The sequence below is a fragment of the Dasypus novemcinctus genome, chromosome X (genome assembly GCF_030445035.2).
Source record: "Dasypus novemcinctus isolate mDasNov1 chromosome X, mDasNov1.1.hap2, whole genome shotgun sequence".
NCBI lineage: Eukaryota > Metazoa > Chordata > Mammalia > Cingulata > Dasypodidae > Dasypus > Dasypus novemcinctus.
In genome coordinates this window covers 10,007,769-10,029,635 of record NC_080704.1, presented here as the reverse complement: position 1 = coordinate 10,029,635, position 21,867 = coordinate 10,007,769, and the positions used below count along the sequence as shown (strand labels likewise).

At 60.1% G+C, this 21,867-nt stretch overlaps 1 protein-coding gene across 2 annotated transcripts in view; it reads right to left on the bottom strand.

Moving 5' to 3' along the window:
• Positions 1-1,500: 1,500 nt before the first annotated feature.
• LOC131277185 (protein Shroom2) overlaps positions 1,501-21,867 on the bottom strand; it is a 75,501-nt gene continuing 55,134 nt past the window's right edge. Inside the window, exons 3-7 of one of the 2 annotated variants that reach the window (XM_058291304.2) lie at positions 17,876-18,445; positions 15,662-16,201; positions 13,059-13,227; positions 6,585-6,857; positions 1,501-4,370 (exon numbers count right to left, since the gene is read on the bottom strand). In XM_058291304.2, the coding sequence (XP_058147287.1) occupies positions 4,104-4,370; positions 6,585-6,857; positions 13,059-13,227; positions 15,662-16,201; positions 17,876-17,967 (1,341 nt within the window). In that variant the 5' untranslated portion in view covers positions 17,968-18,445 and the 3' untranslated portion in view covers positions 1,501-4,103. The remainder of the gene's footprint in view (positions 4,371-6,584; positions 6,858-13,058; positions 13,228-15,661; positions 16,202-17,875; positions 18,446-21,867) is intronic. The other variant, XM_058291305.2, reaches the window with a different exon arrangement.

Genomic DNA, 21,867 nt, shown 5'->3' with positions numbered 1-21,867 from the left:
ATGGGCTACACAAGATGGTCCCAAACCGGAGAGACGCTGGGCTGCTAAACTGCAAGAGCTTCATAGGGGCAAGTGATGTCAACAAGTCAGCTCTGAGGACTAAACTTTATACACTGGGACAAATTAAAAAAAAAAAAAAAGCCCTGGGGAATGGATGTGGCCCAAGTAACTGGGTGTCTGCCTCCCACATGGGAGGTCCCGCGTTCGGTTCTGATGCCTCCTCAAGAAAAGCCACAATGAGCCACGAGCAGAGGTGGCTCAAGCGGTTGGGCACTCACCTCCCACACGGGAGGTCCCGGGTTCGGTTCCTGGTGCCCCCTGAGGAAAATGGGCAGACAGACGAGGGAGCCATCTTGGGTGGGGGGAGCGGGAGATAAAAAGTGACAGAGCAGGACAGAGCCCAACACCGCAAGGGTCGCCAAACTGGACTTGAATTGCTCTTGGGTATTAATTTCTTGCTCATTTCCCAACTCAAATGAGACAGGCTGAAGTGTCCTGGTAGGAGGGAAAACCCTCACCAAATGCTTACGGCATGTGCCAGCTTTTAAAAAGTTATCATTTGTTGCGACCTTTTCCCACTCTAAATAAATATTCACTCTCCTAATTTTGAATTACTTTCCTCATAAAGAACTCTCTCCACCATGTCTAATGTTCAGGTCCCCCAAACTCCAAAACTAAGGCATTTCTAATCCTACCAAACGAAATCAATCCACTGCCTCTCTCGGGGTGTTGCGACAGTTTTTAATTTGTTCGACCGCACGGATGGCAGGTGACGAGAAAGTAAAAAATACAGCCAGTGCTTCCCGAACCAGGCCCGGCTTCTAAGCCTTCTACCGTGGATCAACTGACTTAATCTCACAACTCCTCTCCCAGCACGAATGAGGAAACGGAAGTCGAGTCCCTTGTTCCCAGGCTCCCCGCTAGGGGCAGGAGGCGGCTCGCTTCAGGCCACACGGCTCCCGGGTCCTGCAGCACGAATGCGTCTCCGCAGTAGCCAACGCTGGTGCGGGGGCTGAGTCCATCCCAGCCCTGCTCTTCGCCCGCCCTGCAGCCTCACTGTGCCATGGCACGGAGCCTCCCTTCCACTCAAGGGGTGGGAGGCCGTCCCCCCCCCCCCCCGCCGTGGACTGCAGGTTTGGCCATGGGGCTTGCTTTGGCCAACAGACGGCTGCCAGGGAGGAGGAGGAGGACCAAGGATGTGAAGAGCACCTTTGTGATGGTCTTTGTTCTCTTGTCCATCTGCCGGGGACCCACCCAGGCCAGCCCGTGGTCCCAGGGGGAAATGTGAGAGGCATGTGGAACGGAGCCAGCCTGGATCAGCTGGCTGATCTATAGACACGAGCTCAACACTTTTCACTGCACACTGTTCAGACTTGATAGGTGTTACGCAGCATTAGTGTGGCAAGAACTAACTGATACAACTTGTGTTCCTGACTTTTTTTCTGGCTGCAACTCATCGGCCTTAACGAGAGTTAGTAGTTATATACACACAGAGATAAGTTACTTGAACACCACAATTTATTCATTGGTTTATGATAAAAATCTTACACGTGGCAAGGATATTCTGATCTTTTAAAAGATACAGGTAATTAAAGACACGCTCGAGTCACTCAAATAGACACTATTTATTTTGTTAAGGTCAAGCAGGATGATCTGTGGATAGGTAAGTGTTAAGTGTCAAGCATGAAATTTGTACACATTTTCCAGGGTGGACTGCAGGATTAGAGCCACAGGCAAAACCCCCAACCGAAATCTTGCTACACAGAGCATTCCGCAGCTGAGCCATGACAGGGGGTGAGGAGTTGGCCACCACCTAAGAAGGCCAAGGGCAAAACATTAGCACCAGATTGTTCTTATATGCAATACTCTAACTATAGACAAAGTTATGTACACCGACTCACTGGAATCTTTGGGTTCCCCCAAGCAGACACCTAAGAAACGAATGGGAAGGGACAGGACGGCTGTGATCACACGTGCTCTGACAAAGGGAACCGGACGACTACATGTTGCTGTGTAAAAGGGCAGCCCTCAACCAAACCAAAGCAGACGAAACCAACATTAAGAGGCCGGGGAGAGACACACATTCCAGGATTCACATTTTGCAGACGTATTATCAAAACGATCACAATACTGTACTTAAAGGGGGAAAAATCACAGAGAAGAGAGCATAAGCCCTGCCTACGTTAAAAACAAAACACCCTGAAATTACTTAGGTCGCCCGTGCTCTGGAGAAAGCTGGGGCTCCACGCGCAGCCAGCTTTGCCTTTCCCGACGCGACCAGGTTGACCAGCAGGTGACCACTCCGTGGCGAGGAGGCCACGTCCCCGGAAACGAGATCCTGGTCTAATCCCACGGGAGCACAGGCTTTCGCCAACACCTTTATCTTTTGGGCAAGGGCCGGCTGCCAGGAAGGCTGCAGATTCCCCTCACTGGGGACGCTGGCAAGCACCTGTGCCGTGTCCACTCAGCGTGCCTACGCCGACGCGGTGGCCCTGGCACCAGTCCAGCCCCCGGGCTCAGGCGGCGTGCATCACTGTCCCCGGAAACGGGCTCGCGTCTCGGGCAGGCTGTGGTCACTTGCTGGCCCAGGGAAACGGCCCCACGGTGTGGAAAACTTCTTCAGGGACACAGGGGGAGACGGTCCCTTAATTAACAACCAACCCAACACTACCTAAACGTGATGTCATCCAAGGATTCGCTCACCAGGATCCATGCACTTAATCAGGTGAGAAGTTGTGGAAGAAACATACTGGATCTACAATCATTTGATAAAACTAAACAATGAGAACCAAGCCTTTGGAGGTGGAGCATGTTTCCACGTGCTTATTTGTCACACGTCTATCCTCTTTGGTGAAATATCTAGTTCAAGTCTTCTGCCCGCTTTTTAGTTGGGCTGTTTTTGTTTTTTACTGTTGAGTTTTGAGAGTTCTCTGTACATTCTGCATACAGGTCCTTGGTCAGACATGTGATTTGCAAATATTTTCTCCCAGCCTGTGGCTTGTCAATTGGAAAGTGACAGCATGACAGTGTTTTTTTTTTTTTTTTTAATGAATAGACTCTCTTGAGAATCTTGGCATTTCAACTGCATAAAGGACACCAAATCTTTAAACTCTGGAGCAGAAAAAGATTGCAGGGAGGGCACAGGACCTCGAGAAACCAGAGGAAGTTTTTTTTTTTTTTAATACCATAAATGGGCTGTGGCGTGGTGGCACGTTAACAGCTTTAAGGAGGCAAAAAGAGAGGAGTAGCCAATTGCCAGTAATGAACACAGGCACACAAACGTGCTGGGAAAAGGAATTTAAAGGACATTAAGTTGTCTCGCCAAATATCTTAACAAGCACATGACTACTGGACACACATTCTAACCCAAATAAATTACCTTGCAAGAAAACACCTTGGAGCGGTGCTATCACGAGAACCGCTCAACCATGTGTGCGCTTTGTGAGTTTTCAAGCACGCACGCTCTTGAAGGGACTGTCATCTCAGAATGAGAACGCGCAGCCCCGAGGCCGTTCACTTCACAGTTGGTTTTTAGCCAGTAGGAAACCCTTCCCCTTTCCAAAGTGTTCATAAGTTCCTAAGGGTATCCTCATCGCCGCAGTTCCTGCTGGGTCAGAGAACATCACCCTCTGATGGAGACGGCGACTGCCCGTGGCGCGGAAGGAGCGAGACAGAAGGCAACGTGGCAGCCGCGCCCAGGCTGCACCCCGAGAGCAGATGGGTGCCCGCCCCGCCCCTGCCCGACTCCCGTGGGCGCGCGGCGGTCGCTGGCTCCCCGGGGCCGCCTCTGCAGACTGCAGGGAGGGTCGGCGGCCCGGCCGCCTCCGTGGCCAGGGGCAGGGCCGCTGCGCCACGGCGCCCACCCAGCCGACCAGGGCGAGACTCCGTTCGTCAGCCACAGTCACCTTGGGAGGCTCAGCATTAGAAAGGGACACAAACAAAGAAGTCCCCCAGACACAGCAGGGAGTTATTGCTTTTCTCATCGCCGCTTTGCTGCCAGAGGACCCTCTCTCCGGGACGCGAACACGGGCTGGAGGACCCCCCCGGCATCCTCGGGCACGGAGCTGGCAGGCCCCGTCGGTGGCGCCGGCAGGGCGGGTCCCTCATTTGCCGCGTTCGGGCTGCAGGCTGTCGGACAAGCACTTGAGCTGCTCCTCGCCCAGGCGGATCTTGTCCTCCAGCTCCCGCTGCTCGATGAGGAGCGCGGACTTCATCTTCACAAAGTGCTCGTAGTCGGCCAGGCTCTCCTCGCTGAGGCGGCTGGCCAGGATGTCGAACACGAGGCGCTCCCGCCGGTCCAGGTTCTCCTTGAGCTCCTTGGCGTCCTCGTGCTGCTGCACCAGGACCCTCTGCTTCTCGAGCAGCGACTGCTGTGGGGAGAGGAAGCGGCCCGTCAGCGCCCGGCCCGGCCGCGGGCTGGGGCCAGCGCCGCCAAGCGCCCGCGCCGTTCTGCGCGTTGGCCCCCCCGCTGCCCGGCCGACACCCAGGCGGCGGCCAGGACAAGCGCAGCCACGTCTGGGGATGCGGCTGCAGCGGGCTCCCCCCCACCAGCCCGCCCAGGGCCAGTGGGGGGCCACCTCCCACCCGCACTCCTGCCACCGGCCTTAGAGGGTAACGGGAAATAGCGGTGAGCTGGAGGCCAGTCAAGGGGCGAAAACGTGCGATTCCAAGATGCCCCAGGGAAGGCCAAAGAAGGAGGTGCCAGCCCTTGGCGGTCCCATCTGCACCAAGCCCTTTAGACGACAATGCCGTGAAATAGACGGTATTCCAAAGATTCCCGGGGATTTCCAAACCTTCTGGCAGGAGGAGGAGGGCGAGGATGTGTGCAGCCGCGGCCTCGGGAGGGTGAGGGGTGGCCAGGGGAGAGGTAGGGTGAGGGGCCTGCGGCCAGCCCCCTCGTCTCTCACAAGGGCCTGCTGTGGGGGGCATGGTCGGCTCCACCCCCAAAACAGGGGCTGCCTGGGACCTCCCACTCCTGCTGCACAAACTCAAAGTTTAAGGAGAACATTTAGCAGACGGAGTCACCAAATGTCTTCAAGTGCAGGCTGGGGGGTGCCGGGCACCCGGCTACGAGCCTGAACGCCGGGTTGCACGGGCGCCAGGGCAGCCCCTCGGCCGCGTCACGGCTGTGCCACGGGAGCTCACCGAGGACCACCCGTGGCAGCGCTTGGCCGAAGGCCAGACGCACCAAAGGCTCACTCAAGGCTGGTTCTTGTCATCGGCATAAGAGCCAGGAAAACCAGAAGTTTCCCCGGTGCCACGCTCCCAGGAAGGGCCCGTGGTGGCACAAGCCTTCCGAGCCTGTGGCCTGCCGGCACCGTCGCAGGGTGCTCCGTCCTCAGCAAGCAAACGGGCCCTTCCCGAGGACCGCCTTGCTCTCCGGGTGCGCGTGGAACCAAGGCCCCGACTGTTGTGAAAGAGGGCAGGGTGAGCTCCACCCGAAGGAACAGGCACAGCTGGCTCTAGAGACGTGGCCCGGGGACCCCAATCCCGCTGTAGGCACGGCTGGAGGAAGAGCACGTGCCCGCCGCCTTCCACAGGCTCCAGGCCTCTGCCCTGTGCCCCACGTGGCACAGGGCGGCTGTGAGCAGCTAAGGGGCTCCAGGACTTTGCCCGCTGGGCTCGGGTTCCCCTCCTGTACGGTGGACCCCCACAGGGCACGCAGGAGCACCGCAAGCAGCCCCCTGCCATGGTTCCTTGGGTCACCCCAATATTGTAAGTCTTTGCCAATTCTGTGAGCCACAAGGGAAGGATGGACGGAAAACTAGCTGAACTGACAGGTGCAAAGACAATCCTCTTTTTCCACCTTACTCATCTTTTACCTTTGTAATTACACACACACGCTTCTCTCTTTCCTGCTTATGTTCTTTCCTTTCAGATACCTTTTCCGATTTCGGCTCTTTTCTTTCTTCTATATAACGAATCTTTTGGATAAATCTGTCAGAGATGGCAGAAGGAGCAGAACGCAGTACCGGCCCTAATGCGCGGGCAACAGGGCCCCGAGCCCAGTTCTCCTGCAAGCTTTCCGTGTGTTTAAGGGTCAAGTTCCTGACGGAAGCCGTGGAGAAGAGCAAGTTTCAAAGCCAAGCTGCGGGAGAGCTCTCTGTGCACCCTGAAACTCCTCACATGGAATAAGGGGGGGCTGCTTTTCCCACTTCTCCTATAAAGAAGATAGCGTGTTTCATTAACGGCAACAATGATCATTTGGAAGGGCTATGTGCCGAGAAGTAAATGAAATGTTTCACCTCCTCTTAACTTAATCTCAGCAACCTTTTGAGGTAGATATGACACTCCCCTGATTTTATCCATTAAAAAGAAATCTGAAATACAGACCTTTGAGGAAATGTCCCAAGTCACACGACTAATGAAAGGGAGAGAAGTCAGACATGCTCGTGACGCTTTCAAGACAGCTGTGAGCGCGTCATGACCTAACTGTGCCATCACCCCCACCGGTGCATGCGGCGTTTCCACCGCGTCTTGTGCTCCGAGGTGGATGGCGGCGCTGACCTTGGCCCGCCTCGAGGACCGCACTTCCCTGCACCGCGCCCCGCCCCCCTGCCCGGGGACGCCACGGCTCTACGGACCCGGTCTCCGGGAGAGGTGCTGTCGTCCAGGTTGTTGAGGGCGTTCTCCACGCGCGCCAGGCGGCCCGACAGTGACAGCAGCAGGTTCACCACTTTGTCCAGGTCCCCGATGAACATGCGGAACTTGTCGAACTCGTTGGGCTTGCAGATGCGCTTGGCAACGGCCTCCACCTCGTCGCCGAGCGCGCTGTTGGCCTGGAGGTCCTCGCGCAGGCTCTCGCGGGCTTCCCGCAGCACCTGCAGCTTGCGGCTGATGCTCTCGATCAGCTCCTGCTGCGGGCGAGACCGAGGAAACGGGCGTCAGCGGGGCCTCTCCACGCCGCCCAGGGCAAGATTTCTAAGATTAGGGGACAGATCACGACCCCCGGCTAACACTGGCTCCCGTTCCCCTTAAAGCAAACAGGCCTCCTCCATCCTGGCAGGGCCCTCTCTGCCTTTCTGTTACGGCCCCTTGGGGCTCCTGACTACAGCCCTGCAGCAGAACCACAGTTTTTAAGACTCACGGGACCTTAAAAACTGCTTCCTGCCTTGAGAGCCTCCAATCTAAATACTTACGAGTCCAGAAATTGTGTCTATGATCAGTAGTAAATTCTATGACCAAACTGTACATCTTTTTCAGATAATTAGCAACTAAGACTTAGGACAAAGGGATGTCAATGAACTTAAAAGTCTTCTACTCTAGGGAAGCGGATTTGGCTCAACAGATAGAGCATCCACCTACCACATGGGAGGTCCAGGGTTCAAACCCAGGGCTTCCTTGCCCTGTGTGCAGTTGGCCAACGCGCAGTGCTGATGCGCGCAAGGAGTGCCGTGCCACGCAGGAGTGTCCCCCATGTAGGGGAGCCCCACGCGCAAGGAGTGCACCCCATAAGGAAAGCCGCCCAGTGCAAAAAAAGTGCAGCCTGCCCAGGAATGGTGCCGCACACAACAGAGAGCTGACACAACAAGATGCTGCAACAAAAAGAGACAGATTCTGGGCGCCACTGACAAGAATGCAAGCAGACACAGAAGAACACACAGCAAATAGACACAGAGAGCAGACAACGGGGGTGGGGAATAAATAAATAATAATAAAATCTTACAAAATAAAAAAAGTCGTCTAACCCAATGTCAATGTGCCCATGCAAAAAAAAAAAAAAAGACTAACTTTTATCTGAGCAAAAATTAAAAATGAACGTATGAAACCTTTCAAAGTTAGCCATCATCCTGCGTTTGGTCAGATCTGTGACAAAGAGGCAGCTCGTCCTCCTCTCCGGGCAGCTCACAAGGAGTACGAGGGGTCCAAGTCACCCCGGAAAACCACCTTCTAACGAGCCTGCAGCAGATGGCGACACATCGTCTGCCCAGACACACGCTGCTGAGCCAGGGGAGCTGAGGGGCCAGGGAAGTCACGGCGTTCCTCCTAGCACCGCGCACAGGCCGGTTCATCACCAGGACCCTGCGCCACGCAGGCGCGGCCCCATCAGCCTGCCCACCGCGTGTCCCTCGGGAGGCCAGCGCATCACCTGGGTTTAATCATGCGCAGGTACAGAACACAAAACGGAGGTTTGGTCTGCGCTACAGCCCGAGCAGGGCTCCTAACTCTCACTTCGTGACAAGCAACGCGACTGTGCCCACCGCAGCCTTGGAATCTCTCCCTTGCTCAGGGCGGTTTACAACCTCCGGCCCCTTGGGAGCCCGCACCGCTTAGCGGCAAGGCACATGTCCAGGGCCAACGCTTCAGGACGGTGTCCTAGCGTAAACCAGGGTCCCAGGAGGCCCCGCCCCCAGGACCGACGTGAAGAGAACAGGAGCCGGGCGTGCGCTCAGCCCTGGGAGCACGCCCGCGAGCCGAGGAGCAGTGGCCCTCGTTTCATGCGCTGCGACCACGCGGGAAGCAGCCCTGCCCATGGAGAGCCCGGGCAGCAGCAGAGCGAGCTGACCACACATGCAGTGTCCTGGCCTGACCGCACATGAGCCCTCCAGTGGCCGATGTCCCATGTTTTTTAGGAGAAGCTCCTTCTGGTGTTTCGGGACCAGAATTCGGAAGATCTGAGCCCTGACCTGGGGACTGCCTCCTGCTGGCTCAACGTGCCGTGGGTTATCCTTGCTGGCCGAAGATTAAAACGGCAAGCGTTTGGCCCAGTGGTTAGAGCGTCCGTCTACCACATGGGAGGCCCGCGGTTCAAGCCCCGGGCCTCCTTGACCCGTGTGGAGCTGGCCCATGCGCAGTGCTGATGCGCGCAAGGAGTGCCCTGCCACGCAAGGGTGTCCCCCGCGTAGGGGAGCCCCACGCGCAAGGAGTGCACCCATAGGGAGAGCCGCCCAGCGCGAAAGAAAGAGCAGCCTGCCCAGGAATGGCGCTGCCCACACTTCCTGTGCCGCTGACGACAAAGAAACAAGACGCAGCAAAAAGACACAGAAAACACACAACCGGGGGAGGGGAGGGGAAGGGAATTAAATAAATAAATAAATAAATCTTTAAAAAAAAAAAAAACAAAACGGCAAGCGGCTTGACAGCCATGATGTGTCCTCTCCCCGCTCCCCTGGCCGAGACCCTGGGCAGTGCTCCCTGTCCCCCAGGGGGCTGAGGCCTCTGTTTTGGGCCTGAGCTCGGCCCCGGGTTGCAGGGAAGCCCACAGCCCTCCGGGATTCCCAGCTTCAACCCGCCAGCCCTACCGGGGCCTCCCGAGAGACCCTCACGGCTCAACCTGCTGGGCATCGCCCAGAGCTGCCCTGGCTCTAAGAGCTTCTCTGGCCTTCTAGCTTCAGGCAGAGGTGGACTGACTTGGTACTCGGGGCTTCTAAGAAACGCACCACCCGGGGGTGTCCAATCCACGTGCAGCTGGTGGTGTGAAACGTGGGAAGGAAAACGGGCAGGCAGGGGTCTCAGCCTGGGCTGTCCCACGGTCCCCTGTGCCGGGCAGGTGAAAACCCCGGACGCTCACTAAGTCCACACTGCACTGCGGGTTATTTGATAAATACATTGCACCTGCGCCCGCACGGCCCCACAAGGGCAACGCTCTTGAATTTCAGTCCGAGCTCTTGGACTCCTCTGTCAGAACCCTGCGTTAGAGGGAGCAGAGTCGGCTGCCAGTCACGGCCTCACGGAGCCCCCTGCACCGCCCCCTCCTCTCACAAGGCTCCGCGTTGGTGTGCAGCGGCGACGCCATCGGCTTGTGGCTGCTGGGAGGAAGGGAGAAGGGAGCACGGCCCTTCCCCGTTGGTCAGATCAAGCAGGAGAAGAAAAGAACCACCGAGGCGCTAAGGGCACAGAGCCTCAGAAGGGATTTATAGCTCTGGCTGATGGTGCTGAAACTGCCGAACAAAGGTTCCGGGACCTGAAATCGTAACTCCACTGAAGCGGGTGGGAAGGGCTGGGTGGTCGGAGGCGAGCCAGCACCCTGGCTTGCTGGAGCCTGGTGACCTGCAGCGCTTTTGGCGAGCCCGGCCACGGGCACCTCCCGAGGCCACACAGATGAGGTGAGCTTCACCAAGGTGTGCTTTCCAGGGGAAAGAACGGGGCGCACTTGAGAAGACTGGCTTCTCCCTATCGAGCATGCAGCTTAAATTAAAACCGTCCAAATTGTAAGTGTTTCCTGGTTTCAGGAGAAAAACTGGAAAATTGTTGATTCTTTGCAAAAAGAAAGAGAAAATGCCACCAAAATGCAGCAAATGGGGTCCCCTGAGCCACAGAGAGAGGGGGCCTCTGTAAAGCCCCAAGTCCCCAAACCTTACTTTTCATTTCCCTGGTTAGTGCCTTGAACCAAAAAGCTATCACTCCTATGCTGAAAGTAATTTTCCCTTTACTCTGGGTCACAATATTTCTTCTCGGGCAGCTTCTCCAGCGTACTTGGAATCAGCCAGTGGTATTTTTTCAATCACTAATATATGATACATAGACTTTTGACATAATCCTTTGCAAAGAGCTTGCTGGGGAAAACAAATTTCCGTAGTTTCCTAGACGGCCCTTTTGTAATACTAGGTCTACAGAAAACAGTTCGTAAATGCCGGTTCCCTCGCTTTCCCAGGTTAGGCAAAGTCAAGACCCCGGAGTATTCACAGAGCAGAAAGTGCTATTTCCATGACGTCCAGGGCGAAGCCAGTGGCTCCTGAAGTACGGACTGCCTTGTTTTAGTAAACGCCAGACCCTACTTAACCACAGCGGGATTCAGGCCTCATCAGAAAGTGTTGTTCATTATTTTGATGGTCAGGTTTACATCCCCTCACCCCATTACTCTTTTTAGTTAAATAAATTCCCTGTACCGTGTAACCAGAAGGGCGGTCTGGCTGACCCTGAAGGCAGCTGGCTGGACCAGCTGCCAGACTCCACTTATTTTCATTTCAGTGCCAGGCACGAGGCACCGCCTGAACCAGGACTGAGAACTGACCATTCCAGAACATAGGAAGGAGAACAATTCTCTTTGTCAACATACTTCAAACATTTTGAAATGTTTTCACACGCATGTGTTACATTTTTGTGATTTCCTAACGTAGGGAATTTACTAAGTGCTAAAAAGGATCGTCATAAACATTTTTTAAAAACAGCAAGTTATAACGTATTTTCTATAGTGTTCCAAAGAAAGAATTTGTTTTAATGTTTTAAAAATAACTGCACCTGAACTGCTGATGCGCCTTAAGCTCTCTAGTGCTATTTCAACTCCTTTTTAATGTAAATGAAGCTTACCATGAACGTGGTTCCTCCTTGTTCCTGTAGAGTAAATAAACGTCCCCTTCCTCAGCTTTGCGGGAGTGCCAACAGGGTTTTGCTCAGCAGGAGGAGAATGCTGGGTGTTTGGAGCTTTATTAACTTTTATTTTTAATTGATACCAAGGTGCTTTTTAAGATACTGAGATAAACATCTCTCTTACTTTGAGTAAGCCTAAATTTCATTTGCAACAGCTAGATCTAATGTCAAAAATTTTACGTACTCATTTTTGCACCACTCTTATGTACTCTTTTTTTCTCTGTGAAGCCTTTTCATTGAACATTCTTGAAAAAACTCTCGCTCTCCCCTTCGTGACCTCTCCCTGCGGTTTTCTTCCTTTGCAAAATATTGACATTTTTGTGGAGGGTTTCTGGAGCTATCCAAGACAGGGCAAGTATGGAGGCGAATAAAATCATAGTCCATTTTACAACACGTACACACCCGAGGTGGCCAAACAGCATCTGCTTTCGATTAAGGGCTCCAGAATCTTCCCGGTGGGGGGTGGGAAACTTTGTATGTCATCGCTTTCTCAGTTCAACTTTATTCATTCTTACGTTTTATTTAAACTTACTTGTTGCCTGCTTTTCTTGAACTGTTAAAAGTTGTATAGATCAAATAAACTTTTAGCCACTGAGAAACCACGTTATCATCTGACCCCGCCTTTCTCTGACAATTCTGTCCCTCGATTCTGCTAAGTGCTTCCTGTGAAGCCAGGTGATTGTCCAGATGCCACAGGTCGGGCCAGCTGACCCACTGTGGAGCTTTAAACTGATCTTACCGGATCCCGGCACAGAGAGCACTGGCTCCATGCCTACCACGACCTCTGCAAGCAGCACCCACGAGGCAGCCCCGAGTCCCGTTCTGACCCTGCCTCCTGTGCTCACCAGTGCACCTGCAGCCACCGGGCTCTGCTGCCTCTTGGCAGCCCCAGCAGCCCCTACCCCAGGACCCTGTCACCTGCTGTGCTGTGCACTGCCAGGCCCTGCCCACCAACCTGCGGAGCTTCTTGCCCCATCGCTCCAGGAGCATCTCCCCAGAGCTCTTCCTACTCCCCACCCCTCATCTTCACTTCCTTGTCACCCGAGGATGGGGAAGTTTGCCCGTGAAGGTCAGGCTAAAGACTGCGGGCTCCACAGACTACATTCCGTCACCACCACTCAGCTCTGCCTCTGTGGCGTGCCAGCAGCCCCAGGTGGTGCGCGAAGGAAGGAGCGCGGCCTGTGCCAACCAAACCTTAGGAATACCGGAGGTGGCGGTGGGCTCGGCCTGCGCGCCGCGGGCTGCCGCCCCCACTGTGCATTCACTGGAGCACCTGCCTGCTGACCTGTCCTCTAAGTCAGCCCCCGCAGAGAAGGGCTTGGCCAGCCTACGGCCGGGTTCCCGAGGACCCAGGTGGCACGCCCTGGGAGCTGAGCGAGCGGCCTGCCTCGAGGCTGGAGAACACGTTCAGTCCCCCCTGTGGCTCTCACGATAATCTGGTTGCAGATATTCGAACCTGATATTCCAAAAAGATCTGCGGCCTGCAGAAGGCCACACCGTCAGCCCCGCTGGGTTTCTGTTGGGGCAGAAGGGACGTATCTGCGGCACTTCAAAGGAAAGAGAGCGGTGCTCGTTTATCGGGTCTCGATATAAACAGACGCCCAAGAGCGGAGCCGGAGGAGGAAATGCAGAGGCCGTCGCCAGCAGCCCACCGCCCCATCGGCGCAAGAGTGGACGCTTAAGCCCCCGGCCCCGCGGGAAGGCACAGCGAGCGCCGCCGTGGCCCGGCCCGGATGCCCACTTCCTACCTTCTTCACTGACAGGTCATGGCCCAGGTCGCCTCCGGGATACTCCTCGGAGGCCTGCTGCTCCTGCAGGTCCTTCATCTTGATCAGCAGCTCCGCCTTGGGGGCCGACGTGCTGTAGTAGGTGGAGGTGGTGGTGAGGAGCAGGGCCGGCGCGCTCGGCTCCTCCTTCCTGGGGAAAGACGCAGCGCTCCCGTCAGCCAGGCGAGCTCTGGGCTCGGGCACACACATCCTGGGAGACGGGGCCGCGAAAGGAAGGCCTGTGGCGAGGTGAGACCTAAGGGGGCCGTGCCAAGCGTTCCTGTATGAAGCCCGTGAACAGAGGGCTGAGCAAGGGCGAAGGGGGGGCAAGCAGGAATGCCCACGGCTGCACGGGTTTTCCAGGGCCTGGCGTCTGAAGGACAGCGAGGGCGGTGCTGGGAGCTGTGCGCAGGACGCCCTGCCTGCCGCCCCACCCCCCCACAGGGCCCCCACGGGGGTCGGCCCGCCCGCCCGCCGCCCCACCCCCCCACAGGGCCCCCACGGGGGTCGGCCGGTCCACCTGCCGCCCACCCCCCCCACAGGGCCCCCACGGGGGTCGGCCCGTCCACCTGCCGCCCCACCCCCCCCACAGGGCCCCCACGGGGGTCGGCTGTCCACCTGCCGCCCCACCCCCCCCACAGGGCCCCCACGGGGGTCGGCCCGCCCGCCCGCCACCCCACCCCCCCACAGGGCCCCCACGGGGGTCGGCTGTCCACCTGCCGCCCCACCGCCCCCACGGGGCCCCCACGGGGGCCGGCCCGCCCGCCCGCCGCCCCACCCCCCCACAGGGGCCCCACCCCCCCACAGGGGCCCCACGGGGGTCGGCTGTCCACCTGCCGCCCCACCCCCCCCACAGGGCCCCCACGGGGGTCGGCCCGCCCGCCCGCCGCCCCACCCCCCCACAGGGCCCCCACGGGGGTCGGCTGTCCACCTGCCGCCCCACCGCCCCCACGGGGCCCCCACGGGGGCCGGCCCGCCCGCCCGCCACCCCACCCCCCCACAGGGGCCCCACCCCCCCACAGGGGCCCCACGGGGGTCGGCTGTCCACCTGCCGCCCCACCCCTACCACAGGGCCCCCACAGCAGTCGGCTCGTCGTCCTTCTCCTTGCTTCCTTCCACTGGCACGCCAAGCCCTGCCAGCTACATCCATGTCCCTGTGCCATCTGGGCTTGTTAGATGGCACAGAAGCTGGCACCACACCCACCCCTGCCATCAAATTACAGGTGGAGGAGAGTCTAAAGGTGTCGTTGCTAAAACTAGCAAGCACGACTGGCCAGTCGTGTACCAGGAAAAATAGAACTCTGTTCACAACACTGCAGCCCACACAGCCTTCAGCCTAACCGCAGGCCTCCTTCCTGCAGCTCTGCTGAATCGGACCAGGGGCCGCGCTGGGGGCTGCAGGGGCCGCGCTGGGGGCTGCCGGGGCCGCGCTGGGGGCTGCCGGGGCAGGGGCCACGCTGGGGGCTGCAGGGGCCGCGCTGGGGGCTGCCGGGGCAGGGGCCGCACTGGGGGCTGCCGGGGCCGCGCTGGGGGCTGCCAGGGCAGGGGCCGCGCTGGGTGCTGCCGGGGCAGGGGCCGCGCTGGGTGCTGCCGGGGCAGGGGCCGCGCTGGAGGCTGCAGGAGCCACGCTGGGGGCTGCCGGGGCAGGGGCCGCGCTGGGGGCTGCAGGGGCTGCGCTGGGGGCTGCAGGGGCAGGGGCTGGGCTGGGGGCTGCCGGGGCAGGGGCCGCGTTGGAGGCTGCAGGGGCCGCGCTGGGGGCTGCCGGGGCAGGGGCCGCGCTGGGTGCTGCCGGGGCAGGGGCCGTGCTGGGTGCTGCTGGGGCAGGGGCCGCGCTGGAGGCTGCAGGAGCCACGCTGGGGGCTGCCGGGGCAGGGGCCGCGCTGGGGGCTGCAGGGGCTGCGCTGGGGGCTGCAGGGGCCGCGCTGGGGGCTGCCGGGGCCGCGCTGCGGGCTGCCGGGGCAGGGGCTGGGCTGGGGGCTGCCGGGGCAGGGGCCGCGTTGGAGGCTACAGGGGCCGCGCTGGGGGCTGCCGGGGCAGGGGCCGTGCTGGGTGCTGCCGGGGCAGGGGCCGCGCTGGAGGCTGCAGGAGCCACGCTGGGGGCTGCCGGGGCAGGGGCCGCGCTGGGGGCTGCAGGAGCTGCACTGGGGGCTGCAGGGGCCGCGCTGGGGGCTGCCGGGGCAGGGGCCGCGCTGGGGGCTGCAGGGGCCGCGCTGGGGCCTGCCGGGCCGGGGCCACGCTGGGGGCTGCAGGGGCAGCTGTAAGCAGCCTCCCGGGCCTCACCCCCCAATGCCAAGAGCACCCACGCCCACGCAAGTCAGCCAGGATGTCTCCAGAGCTGGCCAGCGTCCCCTCGAAACCACCCTGGCCTCAAGCCAAGCGAGCTCAGGGGCCGCAGCGGCCCCTCCACGTCCTTCCTGGCCCCAAGGTCACCTCCAGCGCTGCGGGCCTTGAACCCTAAAGGAGCCAACACGTCCTAGCCCCGGGCCTGCCCCTGGGAACACCTGCCCCGGGGTCACGGTGCAGGGGGCGCCCGCCCCGTCCCGACAGGCCGCGCAGGGCAGGCAGGCCCGGGCGGCTGCACTCACCGCTCCTCGGCGGCCCGCGGGGAAGCGCCTTTGGGCAGCAGCTTCCGGCGCTGCTGAGCCTCCTCGAGGAGCTGCGCGTCCTTGGGGAAGATGCCCTCCATCAGGTCCATGGCGGTGCGGCCGCGCGCCCTGGGGCCCAGCACCTCGGCCAGCGACCTGTCCTTGCCCACGATCTCCCGGGCCAGCTCCTCCGACTTGAGGTCCTCGGCGCTCCTCCCCGCCGCCTCGCCGGGGCCGGGCGCGGGCGGGGAGGCGCGGCCGTCCCTGGGGGCGGGCGCCCGGGGGCCGGGGGCACGGGGCTGGCCCGGCCGCGCCCCGGGCTCGGCGCCCTGCCGGGTGTAGACGCAGAAGCGCGAGTAGGACTGCTCCGAGGTGCTGAGCGTCTTGATCTGGTCCCTCTCGAGGCCGCGGGGCAGCGCGGGCGGCTCGGCGGCGCGGGCCAGGCCCTGCCGGCTCTCCTTCTCGGGCTGGCTCTCTGAGTGCACGATCTTGATGGGAACCATCTTCACCGTCGTGTTGTTCTCCATCACCCGCTCGATCCTGGAGGGAGAAGGGCCCGGGGCTGGAGGGCGGGCTCACGGCGGGCGCAGACGCCCACGCAGCCCGCGAGCCGCCCGACACTCGAGACCCCCGGCCCCTTCACACGCGCTCGGGGGCGTGAGGCCGCCAAGCGCCCTGCACCCTAACCAAGCCCCCTCCGCCCTAACCTGGGTCCCCGAGTAGCGGCCCAAGCGCCCCCCGTCCTCGAACGCCGCTGCGCCCACAGCCCTCCGGGAGCCTACGGGGGTCGCTGCCGTGTGCTCGGGGGTGTGAGGAGGGATGGGTTTTTATTGTTTGCTGCAGTAATGCACATCTGGACAAAGCCCACTGAGGTATAGTTCCCGCCGGAGGGGACACCTGCAGTGGACAGGCGTTTCCCACAGCCTGGCCGCGGGCACGCGCAGGCAGGGCTTCCCGGGTTGCGCTGGGGCACGCCTGGGGATGCCGGGGCACACTCGCAGGGCCCGGGGAACCCCTTCTGCTAGGGGCGGACCTGTCCCCGCCGGGCCAGGCGCGTCCCCCTGTGCTTGGGCATCTGCAGCTGGGAGGCCTGCACCCCACCTCCCGGTGTTTCACACCCGGCACACGGGATCGCAGCTGCAAAAGGGAACCCGTGGGCTCTGCGGTCAGGGAACTTGACGACGACACATTCCTTTTTTCCAGATGTTTTCAAAAGGAGCCGGAGGGACCCTGGAAGCCCCCTCAGGGAAGAGCAAGAGGCTGGAGAGGGCGCACCTAGGAATGGAAGATCCGCTAGCAACGCCCGGGTCTGGGAGCACTCGGTCACCCTGCTCTGACCCACAGTCAGAGGGGGCCAGGCCAATGAGGCTCATCAACACAGAGCTTTCCAGGCGTGGAGGCAGGGCGCCGTCGGGCCCGACGATGGGGCAGGGCACAGTGTGTGGGCACAGCGCTGTCCGGCCTGGCGTTTGGGGCAGGGTGCCATCTGGCACAGTGTAGGAACAGGGCCCCATTTGGCACAGTGTGGGAGCAGGGCACCATTTGGTGCACCACTGGGCACAGTGTGGGAGCAGGGCACCATTTGGTGCACCACTGGGCACAGTGTGGGAGCAGGGCACCATTTGGTGCACCACTGGGCACAGTGTGGGAGCAGGGCACCATTTGGCACAGTGTGGAAGCAGGGCGCCGTCGAGTACAGTGTGAGAGCAGGGCGCCATCGGGCACAGTGTGGGGGCAGGACGCTGTCGGGCGGGGCGTGGGCGCAGGACGCCGTTTGGCATAGTGTGGGCGCAGGGCACCGTTTGGCACGGTGTGGGGGCAGGGCGCCGTTTGGCATAATGTGGGGGCAGGGCGCCGTTTGGCACGGTGTGGGGGCAGGGCGCCGTCGGGCACAGCGTGGGCGCAGGACGCAGTCGGGCACAGTGTGGGCGCAAGGCACCGTTTGGCACAGTGTGGGGGCAGGGCGCCGTCGGGCAGGGCGTGGGCACAGGATGCCGTTTGGCACGGCGTGGGCGCAGGGCGCCGTTTGGCACGGCGTGGGCGCAGGACGCCGTTTGGCACGGCGTGGGCGCAGGGCACCGTTTGGCACAGTGTGGGGGCAGGGCGCCGTCGGGCCCGCCCGGGAACGGCCGCTGAGCACCTCCGCAGTAAGGCGGCCCTGCCCACGGGAGGCAGCGCGCATCAGGAGGGCGGGTGGGCCGCCCGGGGCAGTACCTGGTGGAACTCTCGTCCTGGAGGAGCAGGGGCGGCTTGTCCGTCAGCTTCTGGGGTGCGAACTGGGGAGAGGGCGACCGCGAGGTCTCCATGGCGGCCTCGCGCAGCTGCTGGCACCGGGGCGGCGAGGGTGCTGCTGGCGGGGGGCAGCCCGCGGCCTCCTCCGCCGGCGGGCAGGCCTGCTTCTCCGCCAGGGCGCAGGGGCTGGGCGACAGCGACAGGCGGCTCAGGCACGCGTTCAGCGCGGCTGCGGGACCGTCCGGGGCGCGGGGCCCCCTGGGCTCGCGCCGGGGCGGCGGCGGCCTCTGCGGGGCAGGACCCCTGGCGCGGGGCGCGCCCGCCCCCCAGGCGTCCTCGGCGCGCCCGCACGGGCGCAGGGCCAGCTCCGGCGGCGCGTCCTCGTCGGGGGCAGGCAGGGGGCGAGGGGGCGTCCCCGCCGGGCCCGCGCCCGCCCGCGGCAGCTCCGGCGTGTCCCGGGCACGCGTGGAGTCACAGGGCCCGGCCTGGCCCAGCCCGGGGGGCTCCCGCGGGGCTCCCGGGCTCTCCTCTCGGCTCCGTGCCTGGGCTAGTCTGGAGGGAGAGAGAAGACAGCTGAGCCAGCTGCTGTGGGGTACCCCCCTCCCCCCGCAAGCGCTGGGCCCCACTGCCCCAGCCCTGCACTCGCTTGGGAATTCAACCCACAGCACCCACCACGCCTCCTCCCAGCACGTCTCTACGGCAAGAGCAAGATGTTAGCTCCCTGCTGCACGCGACACGGCGCACCTCGAGGCATTAACAGACACGCACAGAAAAGCAGAGCTACACAGGAGATCACACAGCCAGACACACCGACGATGGACCGAGGAGTAGGCAAATGCGGCCCAATGTTCCAAGGTGTTGGCCCCGGGTAGCCAGGTAGGGGGTATGTAGGAGCTCTCTGCATGGGTTTTTGCATCATTTTTGCAACTGTCTTGTAAGTATGATGTTATTTCAAAATAAGGTTTTTAAAAGCACAGATCAGATATGACATATCGCACAAACTGCAGCTTTCTGCAAAAAGCAGAACTCAAAAAAGCCCAAAACAGACATGACACCCGGGGATGAGTCTCCCTGGCAACGAGGGACCACTATCAAATACCAACTGATGATGCAACTGGAAAAGGACCTTATATGGAAGGTTCAATGCGGATCAGCAGAATATCCATGTCTACATAAAATAACATGACTTTAAAATGCTGTTTGACCTAAAGTAAGGGGGAAATGGAAAGGAGAAATGAGTTTATATGGCTACGAGTTTCTAAAAAAGAGTCTGGAGGCTGGCAGAAGGTTTGCCCTCATGCACAACTGAGCAGAGTCAGAGAGACAGATAAAGCAGATACAACCCCCAGATATTGGTTCCTTTGAGGGCTAAAGAGACCCATGAGAGTTATGGTCATGGCCGATGGGGTTAACTACCAGGGCAGATGGCCCCTCTCTGGAAATGGTGTTTATGTGTGATGAATCTGGACTCAGATGGGATCTCCCTTCATAAGACTTTCATACTAATCTGCTGGAGGTGCAGTTAACGTTGGGGTTTAAGATATAGTTAGGGGATTTGAATCTCTGGACTGATAATGTGATAGCCAGGTCCTGAGCCTCAACAGACTCCAGCACCTACAATCTGATTTATTGGACTTACCACACTCAGCTAAGATGGAGTTGAAGAAGGACAATCACCACACCATGGAGCCTAGAGTGATTACAACTGAAAATGGGAGGATTGCAGCCAGCATCCATGTGGAATCTGAGCCTCCTCTTGACATAGAGGTGCAATGGACACAACCAATCCAATGTCCACATAGAAGAGGTGGCATTGGATTGGGAAAAGTGGACATGGTGGACGATGGGTATGGGGAAGGGCAGGAAGAGATGAGAGGTGGGGGCGTATTTGGGACGTGGAGCTGCCCTGGATGGCGCCTCGGGGGTGATCACCGGACATCGTGGATCCTCACAGGGCCCACTGGATGGAATGGAGGAGAGTATGGGCCATGATGTGAACCAATGTATATGAGGTGCAGAGGTGCCCAAAGAGGTACTTACCAAATCCAATGTATGTGTCATGATGATGGGAACGAGTGTTGTTGGGGGGGGGAGAGGGGGGGTGGGGGGGGTGGGGTTGAATGGGACCTCACATATATATTTTTAATGTAATATTATTACAAAGTCAATAAAAAAAAAAATTAAAAAAAAAAAAAGCCCAAAACAAACAAAAATTTGCACAAAAGTTTTAAAGAAAAGGACGTTTGGAAAAGTTCCTATATACCATTATACTGAGAAATATTTACTTCAAATGACTGCAACACTTCTAGTGAAGTACTGGCTTCCTAAAACCTTGGGGGAAACTGCCATCTAGAAAGAGCAGCACTTGCTAAAGTGTGCTGCAAATCCGTTTATCAATAAAACCTTTATTCCATAGTGTATTATGAGAAGGAGAAAAGCCACGGCTACCACCGAATGGCCTTGCTACACTATCATGTGTCACACAAGGCGGTGTGCGTGTCTATGCACACACACAAACGTGCCTCTGAAGCACACACCCATGCCTCTCCACGCGCAGGCGTGTGCATCAGGGCTGCAGCTCAGCTCACGGCAGAAGGCGGCACCCGGCTTCTGCCCCCACAGTCTAGAAAGCAGGCTCTGGTGGGCCCCTTCCTCCAAGGGGAGAGCTGGTCTCACTTTAGAGGACCAGCTTTGAGATGTGAAAGGAGACCCTAGAAAGGGCACCCCAGAGGACCGGCAGGGAGAGAAGCCACAGGGGGCAGAGGCAGGCACTCACCGGCCCACTACGGCCCGCCGCCATGCTCCAGGTCAGGCCACCTGGCTTCAGGCAGTGCTGCACCTGCCTCAGACACGCCCAGGGCCTGAGCTCTGACAAGGGCTGCAGCAGAGACTGCCACTCCCCGTCCTCCTCCACAAGAGGGCAGGGTGCTGCCCCAGGAGGCCAGGGCCAGGCGAGTCCGCATGGGAATGAGGGACGAGGCCAGCTGCTCTCCCCTCCTCCTCCACAGGAGGGCAGTGTGCTGCCAGGGGACGAGGCCAGCTGCTCCCCCCTCCTCCTCCACAAGAGGGCAGTGTGCTGCCAGGGACCAGGCCAGCTGCTCTCCCCTCCTCCTCCACCAGAGGGCAGTGGCTGCCAGGGCCGAGGCCAGCTGCTCTCCCCTCCTCCTCCACAGGAGGGCAGTGTGCTGCCAGGGGACAAGGCCAGCTGCTCTCCCTTCCTCCTCCACAAGAGAGTAGTGTGCTGCCAGGGGCCGAGGCCAGCTGCTCTCCCCTCCTCCTCCACAGGAGGGCAGTGTGCTGCCAGGGACAAGGCCAGCTCTCTCCCCTCCTCCTCCACCAGAAGGCAGTGTGCTGCAGGGGACAAGGCCAGCTGCTCTCCCCTCCTCCTCCACCAGAGGGCAGTGTGCTGCCAGGGGCCAAGGCCAGCTGCCCTCCCCTCCTCCTCCACAGGAGGGCAGTGTGCTGCAGGGGACAAGGCCAGCTGCTCTCCCCTACTCCTCCACCAGAGGGCAGTGTGCTGCCAGGGACCAGGCCAGCTGCTCTCCCTTCCTCCTCCACAAGAGGGCAGTGTGCTGCCAGGGGACAAGGCCAGCTGCTCTTCCCTCCTCCTCCACCAGAGGGCAGTGTGCTGCCAGGGGCCGAGGCCAGCTGCCCTTCCGTCCTCCTCCACAAGAGGGCAGTGTGCTATGGGGGGGGGGGGGAGTTCCAGGGCCCCGCGAGCCCCGCATGGGGATGGGGGATGAAGCCAGCTGCTCTCCCCTCCTCCTCCACAAGAGGGCAGTGTGCTGCAGGGGAAGTCCAGGGCCAAGCGAGCCCCAAATGGGGATGGGGGACAAGGCCAGCTGCTCTCCCTTCCTCCTCCACAAGAGGGCAGTGTGCTGCCAGGGGCAAGGCCAGCTGCTCTCCCCTCCTCCTCCACAAGAGGACAGTGTGCTGCAGGGGGAGTCCAGGGCCAAGTGAGCCCCACATGGGGA